Consider the following 11,253-nt stretch of genomic DNA (forward strand, 5'->3'; position numbering starts at 1 on the left):
AATTAATCATGGAGCTCTAGAACAGCTCCAGAACGAATAATAGCGAACCGATAGCGGACGATGAGAATACCAGACCGAGCAAAAACGAGCTAAGAAAGCCGAAACGAAGATATCGAGCAAGCAAAAGACGAGCAACGAAAGACATCATTTTAGATGGAAAACGCGCCATGTTTCTTCTCCTATTCTTCTCCATACCTCTCTCTCACGCCAATCGTGAATGATGAGATGTTGGTGAAGATGGAAATGATGATGATGAAGGGGCCACTACACAGAAACCAATTCTATGTAGCTTAGAGAGTTCCTCAAGTGATGATTAGATCCCACTGCAGTTGCGCCAATAGTCCTCGCCAATCATGAAAGTCTCGCTGCGTCGACCGCCTCAGCCACACCTCCTTCAGCAAGTCGCTCGCGCATCGCACGTTTCCTAGTCCAATGTGACTTCCTAGAGCCTCGACTCTTAGCAGAGCCTCTTGCGCTTGATCCTCTCGAGTCGTCTCACACGCTACAATGAACAGCAGCGGTAAGAGGCCAGCTTCCTCCGGCGCTCCAAGCGGCACTCGTGCTATACCAGCAAGGCATTCCGTTAGAGCCTCAGCTTTAGCTATAGGAAGAAGGGCGTGCAGGGATTCCCAGTCGATAAAGGGCGGTGATGGAGACTGGAACGGAGGAGACCCAAACTGGAGCTGTTCCTCAGTCATGGACATGGGTGAGACCACGGCTGCGGCTTCTCTCTCGGCTACAACCTCGAGCACGGCATGGATACAGGCAATGACGGCACAATAGTACGCCTCAGCGATGGTGGTCGAGTTTTCAATCGTCGACATGCCCATGCCTTCGGGAATAGCGAAGCGGTCTGCGTCCCAGCTTCTCCTAGCAAGCAAGCTCAATCTGTTGAACATAAGGAGTCAGTCAGGAAGCAACAACAGAAGCAACAACATCTACAAGCTGGGAAGTTGAAGGCTCTTCACATACATTGTCTCTATTTCTCGCCTCAGCTCGTGCGGCCCGTCTCTCGTGTTAATCACCAACAGGTTGTTTACCCGGCCCAGCAGAATGATGAGACTCTGGGAGAATCCCATGTACGGGTCTACGGGGAACAGCTTGCCAAGTTCGAACGGCTCGTGCTCAAACTCTTCGTCTGTCGAATGCGGCGCATATTCGGTGATGCGCGCAATGTTTTTATGATACGACATGCTACAAACCCGTGTTAGCCATATTGATATTCATAGTCATCATCATCAGAGTCGGCAACATACAAGCTACGAACATAGACCAGCGTATTAGACATGGAAGCAGTCTGCTCTGCGCTCAGTGACCGGCAAAGCGATTCGATGCCTTTCAGATGGAGGCGCCAGCTCTCCACGCCGTCCTTGATAATCTCGTACTTGCAGAGGAAGATGGACGCCAGGATGGCCATTTCGGCCATTTCGATATCCTCGACACCAGCCGCCGGCTTCTTCTTGTTCTTGTGGCTCTTGTTGCTATTCTTGTTGCCGTTCTTATTGTTCCTACTGCCTTTGCTGCTGCTAGGACTTGATTCTCCATTAGATATCATCATCACGCCGCCATTGCTGCCCGATTTTAACGACTTTGACCTCGAATTGGTCACTTGGGGAATCAAATCGCGCACGGCAGACAACACACGAACGTAGTAGCGCGTCGCCACGTTCGAATACGCTGATCGCTCTGCAGCAGAGGCGCTGGACCGGTGCAACGAGGCCGTGGCGCAGATAGCGTCCAGCAGCAGATTCGACGAGGCGATGCGCGGCAAGATGAGCGACTTGAGCGGGTTAGAATCGCTATTGGCGTTGACCAGCACATTACTCAGCCGCTCCAGGTAGTACTGCAGAAAAAAGTATTGATTCGTAGACAGGTAAGAGAAAGCAGACAGTGCTGGCACTGGCCCTGTCATCGACGGCGGCCCGTGCCGCATGGCCGATGCGCTGCCGCGAGTGCGGAAGACGATCTGCTGTTGGTTGTACACCGGTGATAATGATGATGATGAGGATGATGATGATGATGGGGAGGAGTCCAGTAGCATCAGCTCTGAGTGTCTCCACGTTGTCGTTGCCGGGATCAACGCCACAGACGACGATGATGATGCTGGCGACGACTCCGCCGCATTGCTGGAGACATCTGCATCATCGCCCGAACCTGACGAGGATGGGCTCGAGTGGTTCGAATCGTCCTGATCCTCGCTGTCCGTCACTCTGGTCGGCCGAGAATCGCGTGTTGGCGTGACGACGTTGATGGGACAAAATATGTCAAACTGCACGCACTCAAGGCCTAGCCGGAGACATGTCTGACATCTATAAACGCCGTGCCGTTAGTGGGTTTTCTTGTTTAAAAAAAATCTATTTATAAATGCCCAAAACCGTAAGAATCATCGTAGTACGGGCGGCAAAGTCGGGGCTAGAATCCTCTGGGGTAGTTGACAACTTCTTCGACGCAACATGTCGACTTACTTTGGTTTCTGGCCATCACCTGCAAAGTTTGAAAGGGTCAAGTCAGCTATCTCATCTCTTGTCTCTCACTTGTCTCTCTCCATGTCTCTCCGCCTCTCTCAGGTGTCCGACACCCACGAGAGCCCGCGAGAGCCGTCGAGATCTTCCCCAAGGAGGCCCGCCCACTCGGAGTTTAGAGCCTGGAGCTTGGAGCTGGACTGGAGCTAAAATAAACGGGCGAAAAACTCACACTTCTTTCTCCTACGTTTGCAAGTGCTGCATCCTGTGCGACTCCACGGCGTCTTCCTGACTCTGCGTGCCATGACGAGTCGCGGACAAATTGGCAGAATGAAGCGTCCAAGATGTTCACCGGTCTTCCATGCAGTCAACCCGTCTGATCTCTCGCCAAGCCTTTTGTGGCTGCAGATTGCGTATTACAAAACAACGGTTGAGTCTCAAGAGAAGAAAAGAAAAAATCGGTAAAAATAGGACGAAGCGGATTCAAGACATGCTAAAAATTATAAAGAAGGGAAGAAAAAGCTAATATCAAAGGCAGCTTTCAATATCGCTTGCTTAAAGAAGATAAAATGCTACACACTGGCGGTAAAGAAAAAAGTGTCCTTGAATGAATTGAGGAGAAAATCTGCCGGGGTTGGTGTCCTGCGAAATGGCGGAAAAGAGAAACAGTTGACGCTCAGGCCGCGCGCGCAAGGATTTGGAAGCTTTCTTCCTGATCAGCATAAAGCCTGGACCTGGCTAGGGACCCCCAAAAATTATGAAAGAGCGAAAGATAGCGATGAAAACGTGAGTACGAGATTAGAGAGAGACGCGGGGTAAGTGTGCCGATTGTTTGCCAGTCCAATTAGCCATTCCTGCTGGGAGCAAACAAAAGGATAGGGGCGGGAGTCATGGTATGATTGAAAAAAATCACAACAGGCCAGAATTGTCGAGAGAAGGAAAGAGAAAGAGTGTGCGAGACACGAGTTTCCAAGAGGTGGAAAAAAAGGGGGTGAGGCGAATAGCAGCAAACCTCCAGAGGATGCCCTTGGATTTGTGCTAGGCAGCTCGTACTGTAGTAGGCCGTGGTCAGCGGCTTTGTCAAGACCAAAACCACGAAACGTGAAGCAAAAAGGGACTGGTCAGATTTCTACGATGGTGGTATTCCATACTAGCAGCGCTGCTTATGATTAGCAGCGTCGAGGCGAGCTATCCGCCCGCCGTCTGCCCATCGCCAAGGTTCTTCTCTCAGGCTTCCACGGAGTAGATCTCCGACTGACGCCTATCATGGAATAACCCACAGTCTAGAATCTGCTACTAGGTGCAATCTTGACAGCCAGAAAAGCACAAAACGATTTGCCGATACCCGTTATGGAGTTAATACTATTAGGCTGCTGATGGACGCGCTGAAAGTGCTGACGGGAGGCGTCCGCGAAGGCGCCAAGAATCGCCCTACCGACGAGACTACTCGGGGAGAGTGGGTATGAGACTAAAGAAAGACCTGGACGTTGACAGCTCGATTTTAGCTCTGCCTGTCAAAAGAATGACGCCTCGGTGATGGCGAACAACTACGAGTCAGTTTCACTTCCCCTTTGAGTCGATATGCATAATATCCATCTGCATATCGTATTGAGGCATCCGACTCGCGTAGCTAACTCCGCAGGCACCACGTCCTCGTCTCCTCTGGATAGCTGTATAATACCCGAAAAGCCCGATACGCCCTGCATTTTATCCCAAAACAGCAACTCGCCTGCTCAAACAAATACCTGGAATGGAATGGGATACCTGCCTGTCTATTCGGCAAATTCTGCTAGAGCCAACTGCATGCATGCAGGAGAAAAGAAGCTATCACAAGTCATATTCATGCGAAGTGGGAAGGGGAATGCAACCCTTGTTGATCCAGCACTTTTTGGAGGGCACACTCATTATTCAGCCAAACTGTGCTCGGTGTTAAGAGCGAATGGATGGTGTAGGGCTTTTGTGCACCAATGTTACAGCCGCTTGCTTGTATCGCGTGCATTGTTCAAAATCACTAACATGGAATGCCCCTGTAGAGTACGGAGTAGAGCGATGAAGGATTGCCGCTGACTAATATTCTCGCTTGTGCTCGCTCCTCCTCCATCGTTGCAGCGCGAGTTGCAGCGCAGAGATGCGAGAACAATCACATTGTGATGGCGGAGCTACTGTAATTGGCCAAGGTACGAAGGAGGCTTTTCAGCAGAGACACTGTTCAGCTCTAGCTGTTGATTGTGACTATTCCAATGCTACGCTACTATATGGGGGAGCAAAAGTGGAGCTGGGACGCCTGAAGAAGCATTTGGCCGCAACCGAGGCCATGGAAATGGCCAGACTTTGCTTTGTGGATTGCTGTTTGAGTGAAGAAGGCATATCAAGATGAAATTGCTCAAGGAAATCAAATCCTCAAAGAGGCAATGAGCCCATGATGACTGCTCAAAGCGTTCAGAGAGCTTATGCGTGCTAACCTTGCCGCGTCTATAGTCTATAGACGACTCCATCTCTCATTCGCCAGAATCCCCTTTTGAAAGACCCAAAGAAGCGCCAAATATGGAAGATCGACAGCTAGGGAGTCTTCCCCGAGGGCACGGCTCCTCCCAGAACAAGCTTGATTAAGGACAGGCGGCAGAGGTCCACCGTCAAGGATGAAGGATCCGTCATGAAACTTGTAAATCGCCCTAGAAGGAAGAGAGAGAGGCTAGACCGCTACAAGGAGCCAACTAGCCAACGGTGATGGAGTATAACATCTCGTGTTTATAGCAAAGCAAGGCACGAGGACAAGCTGCATGTGACTGTTCTTCTACATGTGTATCCACGCGTCCAGTGGGACTAGATAAGCGATGCTGCGAGGAATTCAAAGGGGAAATGCAAGAGTTTGGCAGAGATGGACGTGAAAGTCACGACTGATAAGATAAAAGAGTGATGTATCATGTCTCTATTATTCAATTCTAATACGTACGTACATATAGATCTGTAAAGGAGAAGAAATTGTGTATTAAAACATATCTTTATGCTCAATCTTTCCCAGCTACCATTCAAGTTAAAAAAAAAAAAAAAAAAAAAAAAAAACAATACAAGATTCCAAAAATTTCTCTTTTTTCCCGCCAGCCTCTCTTTTCATATTGTATCTGTATATGTATATATAAATATGTTCAACATAGTCGTATATAAAAAAAATCATGCCATCCTTCCCAATCAAAAAAGTTCCTTTCCATGTTGCCCGGTTTTCTACCCTCTATGCTCCAATTTGACCTTATTAAATTTCGTTGTTTGCGTGCGTTAAGTGCGTGTATAAAAGTATATGTGTATATGCAATCTGTTTTGTTGTTGTCGTTACTGTCTCCAAACAGCAAGAATGTCTTTGTCGTCTTTTTCTAATCGCTGCCGCTATTTGTAGATGCCGCCCCGGATGCTACTCCAGATCTCGGTGTAGCCAACGACCGTCCAGACGCAATGCTCAGAGCATCGACCTGGAATTCTGTATCGCCAGTGCTAAACAGCTCCAGCTTGATTCTGCCGCTATTCACACCAAACTCTCTTAAGCGCCTCGCCATCTCCATCATGAATTGCTCCGGGCCGCAGACGAAATACTCAGTAGCCGAATTATCCAGCCACAGATCCTCCCTGTGAACCTTTGCCAGATCAATCTTGGCGTCGTGGTCGTACGTGATACCTGCTAGGTCGGAATCCGCGAGCTGCGTCTTGAAGATGTTGACCTTCATAGTAGGTCTGTCACGGGCGATTTTTCGAACATGCAGGTAGAAGGGGACCGAGTCTCGAGAGCCTTGAATCCAGGAAATCGGTCTGCTGGGCTGCTTCTCGATGACGGAGTTGAGGATGGACACCATGGGGGTGACGCCAACGCCGGCCGACAGCAGCACGAGCGGTGCGTTGGCAGTGTTGTACGTGTCGAGGAAGAATTCGCCAGCAGGGTGGGTGAGTTCGATAATGTCACCAACATTCTTCTGGTCGATGATGATGTTGGAGACGATGCCGGGATGCGAGCCATACGAAGACCACAGATAGCTCGGCTGGGAAACCTTTTGCGCTCCTCGATCACGCTTGATGGTGATGCGATAGTATTCTTGTTTTGGCTGCTCGCTCAGAGAGTACTGTCTGTTCTGCCAGTATCCAATCTCCGGCACCATCACACGCACCGAGACGTACTGGCCCGGCATAAATGATGGCAGAAGCTTGCCATCCTCGGGAACCAGGTAGTACGAGTACGTGTCGTCGGATTCTTCCACCTTTTGCTGGATGCGGAAGCGTCGCCAGCCTTGCCAGTGCTGCCAGTCGCTATACAGCTGAGCCTCTCGCCCGATGAGCATCTTTGCAAGCACCCAGTATGCCTTGTTCCAGGCAATCTGAACTGAAGGGGTCATGGCCGGGCCGAGGATTTCTCCAAAGGCGGCGATGAGATACTTGCCCACGATGTCATAGTGTTCGGGTAGGATCCCCAGCGAGCAGTGCTTTTGGCACATGCGCTCCATTTTAGGGACCAGCTCGGTGATTTGGGTGATGTTGTTGGCGAAGCTGAGGATGATGGCAATCAGTGCTCTGGGTTGACGGCCGTTGGCCATGTTGACTGTGTTGAAGTAGTCATTGAGCTCGGGGTGAGCTCTCAGCATGTTGCCGTAAAAGGTGCTTGCAATGAGCTCGCCATGTTCGGTCAGGGCTGGGATAGTTTCCCTAACCAGCTTGACCTGCTGGGCAGTCAAGGACATTGTCTGAGTTGGGAGTAGTTGAGAGTAGTTGAGAGTGTTTGATACAGCTGCTTCAAGTCAAGTCAAGGGTAGATGGTATAGTACAAGAAGATATAATAAAATATTTTCAAAAGTATCAAGCACTACACACGACAGAAACTTAAAGAAGGAAAGACAATAGAAGTACTCCGAAGGAAACAAACAGCAGTGGCAAATCAAGGTTATATGGTTATATATGCGGAGAAAGAAAGATTCCAAGATTCCGGGGACGGACGGGCACAGAGTCGTTTATCTATAAGAAAAGTTTTCAGAGACGGTCCCTGGCTTTGTTGGGGAGAAGAAAAAAAAAAAAGCAATAGGTCATGATACGACTTGTCTCGTCTTCTCCCCGTAATGACCCGGCCAAGGCCGCACTCGTGCCGCAATTGCAGCCAATCCCGGCAGAAACTAGTGAAAAAAAGAGAAAAAAATGAAAAAATCTGAATCCCTTTCTCATCTTTTCGCTATACAAACGTCACCGCGTTTTCTGGACCACACCTCCGTTGATGGAGGCTTCGAAACCGTGTGAATCGTATGATTCGAGACAGGGGGGGTTGACTCCGTAGCCATGGCTCACAAAGCACCAATCTTAGGCCGTTCTAGAATACAGGTACGCTCATCCCGCATTATTTCCTCAGACCCATGGAGAGAGCTCTGGCGAGTCGGAACTTGGGAAGATGGTAGGAGTATAGAGAGCCGAGACAAAAAGGAAAGAAAAAAAGTGGACAATGGCTGGTAAGCACGCGAGCAAGTGATGTTGCCGGGATTCTGTCACTCCCAAATTAAACTATAGCATCAGGCCCTCCGTAGAATGGGACCCCAGTCTTTTGGGGCGACCGAAAAATCGAACGACTAAAAATGGAGACTTGCCGTAAATAACACGCCATCAGAGGGATATAAAAAAATTCTCTTGGCTCAATGACTCCCGGTTATTTGACCCGCGTTGGTTCCTGGTATGCTGTGCGGGCAATATGCAAGGTCACTTGCCGAGAACCGGGAATTGGGCGGCCAATTAAGCCCCGAGAAATATCATGGGATTTTATCCTTTGGGCAGGGTCGGCAGTAGCATCTATTGTGATTCTTTTGGGAGAGATCTTGAGCTTGACTAGGAAAAAAGCGAGGAGACGTCCAGGGCTTCTCCGGGTTAATGCCCCTCGTAAGTTTTTACCAGATAAATTGGGCTCCGTCTTGCTTGTAATTGGCAGCTTTACCTGTATTAGTGGTAATACCGACAGATAGTAACTGCTTCTAGAAGCACACACATGGTAGTATCCGGGACTGAGGCTCCAGCCCTATCCACATGGTTTGATGCCGCTACTCGTCTGCCACCAACCACGGGCCGCACTTTGGCGGATGACAGACGGCGAGACTAAGAGTCTGTATGTATTAGTCCTGACTAGCATTTCGGACAGCTCCCAGCGGCAGCGGCAGTGGTAGCACCTCGGCATGGACAGCACAGCCGCGCTACGGAGAAGACCGCCATCCGTGCTTCTTTGCATGAACAGCATCGCGATTTATCAGAGTATTGAACCCTTGCGCGTACGGGCGGCGCTTTGCGTTTGCGAGGGCTTGGGATAATGGAACAGCTCCCTAGAATCCCTTAATACCTATAATCTTTATAATCTTCCCGCAAGGGAGCCAGTCGTACAAGGTACGGTGGGTGTGCGTGGTGCTTACCTGTGCGGCAAGTTATCTACATACTCAGGGCCATCTGGTAGCATTAGGGAGTGTTTCCCCCTTTGAGGCTCGTCAGCTGCTACTTTGATCCACCAGCAATACTACACAGGCCCTTGGGTACAAGCGTTTGGTAACATTCGGCGATTTTCTAAGCGTCAAACCCTATGAATTTTGGCACATCAGTATCGTCGCATTCCGCGCTCCGGGCATGGGTGTAAAATCGTACGAGGCGATGATGTAGTGCTCCTGACGTTTCGGTGATTGTTAATGCGCATAGCTCTTCGGGATGCTGAGACAGGAGTGATGCAAAAAGAAAAGAAGCTTACAAGCCCCAATTACAGCATTTTTCTTTATGGCTGTAAGGATTCGAGTGATTCGAGTAGAGCTTAAAAATAATCGCCGCGTCCGTGCTGTCGTAGGCTCCAGTCTGTATATACATCAAGGCCCTGCTTCGAATCGGATGAGAAAAAAGAACCGTTGGTATGATATATCACATGTGATAACACCAAGGGAGAACTCGGAAAAGCCATAGCTCCCCGTAGATCCAAGTCTGCAGAACATTCGCATGTACTCCGTATATGCCTCGGAAAGTCGAGATCCCGCAATGGAGTATGTGGAGAGACTCCCAAAACCCCCATATTCAACAGCTCAACCGAGATTAAATAGAAAAAGAGGCAAAAAAGAGGGAGAGAAGAATGCCATAGGTGGAGTCGGGCATTTTTTGGCTGCTCAGCTGCGTCATTAACGCTTCTCTCGGCCGAGCGTGGCATGCATGTATATTCTTAGTGCCAACAACAGCGTCATAGCAGATATTCGTCTTGGGTTCCTCAAGACCTTTGACCCGTTCGTTATCCCCCAAACTTATTGTGCCGTCGCCATTGTTGCCAGCCACATTTCTTAGTTGTACGTACGTATAGAGAGAGTGCTTAGTCCCAATTGACTTTTGCTGCTCTTGTTTGCTAAACCCAGACCGGACCGGTCCGGGCCTCTTAGTAGCAGGTCAGCTTAGAGCATATCAGCCAACTTTCTTGGAGGATCACTAGAGCAGCGTCTTCGGCGATTTTGTTGTGCATCGGTACCATCTGATAAGAATGCGCCCCTTGCGATGACGTGGTGTATCGATGATGCTTCATGGCTGTATAAGTCTTACTTCTTTTTCTGTCAAGAGAAAATGGCTTAGCAAGTGATCAACTGGCCCAAAGAAGACGTGGTGCAAATAGCATATTACCTGAAGCGTAAACTGATGCCACCCATCTTTGTCGGCCGCCGCTTTCGTGGGTCGATCTCGGCTGACATGGTCGTCTCACAACAGGAGATTTTTTTTTTTTCGCATGGTCAACCCGGTTGTTTTTCTTAGCCTTTTCTGAACTATTTGTTGGTCATGATTCAGCTTTGAGAATTGAAGCGCAGTATCCGACGGTATTCAATTAGGCAAAACTGATTTCTCTTCTTCCGCTATTCCTTTTGTTGGGTTTGATTCCGATTCCACGGCGACATGGCCAAATCTGTCTACCGAATAAAGAACATTTTTTCCTAGATCGAGATCTCGAAATCTAGAGACAGCCCGACCAAAGACTACGCATCTCTTGTGGTGTGTCTGCGCGCTTCAAGTTCTTCTCTCTCTTCTGTCTCATGCCCTCGGCTTTTCTTTGAATTTCGGCATCTGAAACAATCGTGCACAAAAGTTGGTCGAGCATCGTGTACTACACGGTCTTGTGTAGGCACTTACTAGTATTATCAAATTGTGCCTGAAGATTGGTATTGAACAAGTCCTTTGTGCTATGAAGTGCGCAGAGAGAGAAGGAAGGTTGGTAGTAATGGCGGTTTATTTCCTATCTAATCGAGCTTCACCACCTTTGCCTATCTGATTCTGCCACCTCCCACATTTTCCTCAGCTGTCACAATCTCTCAATCCATATCTTTTCTTTATCCTCTGTTATTATCCTCAGTCGCTTATTCTCTATCTGAGCTTCGCTTGCTTCCTCCTCTTCCTCCCCCTTCTGTTTGAGTTTCCCCACGTTTTCCTCCTCTGTTTTCTTTTTATACGAAGCGACGTCATCCTGTAGGTGAGATTTTGCATGTTATTCTTTATCATATCTCCATCTGCTAAGTATGCGAATCCACTCTTTTGTTCGCCTCTACAACACTATCCAACTCTCTTCATCTCTGTACTTTCGCCGTCATGTCGTCATCGCAATCCGAGCTGCGCGCAAAGCTGCGTGTATGCGCTCGAGAGCTGATTGGCAACACGCCTGGCCGGGTGCCTGACCGAGTTTGCCCAACTCCACCGTCACAGCACGCATCATCCCGAGTTCCTGTTTGATTCCCCTGCCCGCCGTCTTACATTAGCCTTTTAGCATGCGCGAAGCTTCTCGATT

The 11,253-nt window shown here is 49.1% G+C and overlaps 2 protein-coding genes across 2 annotated transcripts; both read right to left on the minus strand.

The window, feature by feature from the left end:
- Positions 1 to 161: 161 nt before the first annotated feature.
- GGI43DRAFT_57120 (Zn(II)2Cys6 transcription factor) lies at positions 162 to 2,892 on the minus strand. Its single transcript, XM_083210038.1, has 5 exons — positions 2,695 to 2,892; positions 2,466 to 2,484; positions 1,257 to 2,309; positions 973 to 1,194; positions 162 to 888 (listed from the first exon to the last, which is right to left on the minus strand). Exons 1-5 carry the CDS (start codon positions 2,765 to 2,767, stop codon positions 303 to 305), a joined length of 1,953 nt encoding a protein of 650 aa, XP_083060215.1. The 5' UTR covers positions 2,768 to 2,892; the 3' UTR covers positions 162 to 302.
- A 2,841-nt stretch (positions 2,893 to 5,733) lies between these two features.
- GGI43DRAFT_57839 (globin-like protein) lies at positions 5,734 to 7,323 on the minus strand. Its single transcript, XM_083210043.1, has one exon. It carries the CDS (start codon positions 7,178 to 7,180, stop codon positions 5,831 to 5,833), a length of 1,350 nt encoding a protein of 449 aa, XP_083060216.1. The 5' UTR covers positions 7,181 to 7,323; the 3' UTR covers positions 5,734 to 5,830.
- Positions 7,324 to 11,253: the final 3,930 nt, after the last annotated feature.

Source organism: Trichoderma evansii (assembly GCF_050947405.1).
Source record: "Trichoderma evansii strain SZMC 28006 chromosome Unknown GGI43scaffold_11, whole genome shotgun sequence".
NCBI lineage: Eukaryota > Fungi > Ascomycota > Sordariomycetes > Hypocreales > Hypocreaceae > Trichoderma > Trichoderma evansii.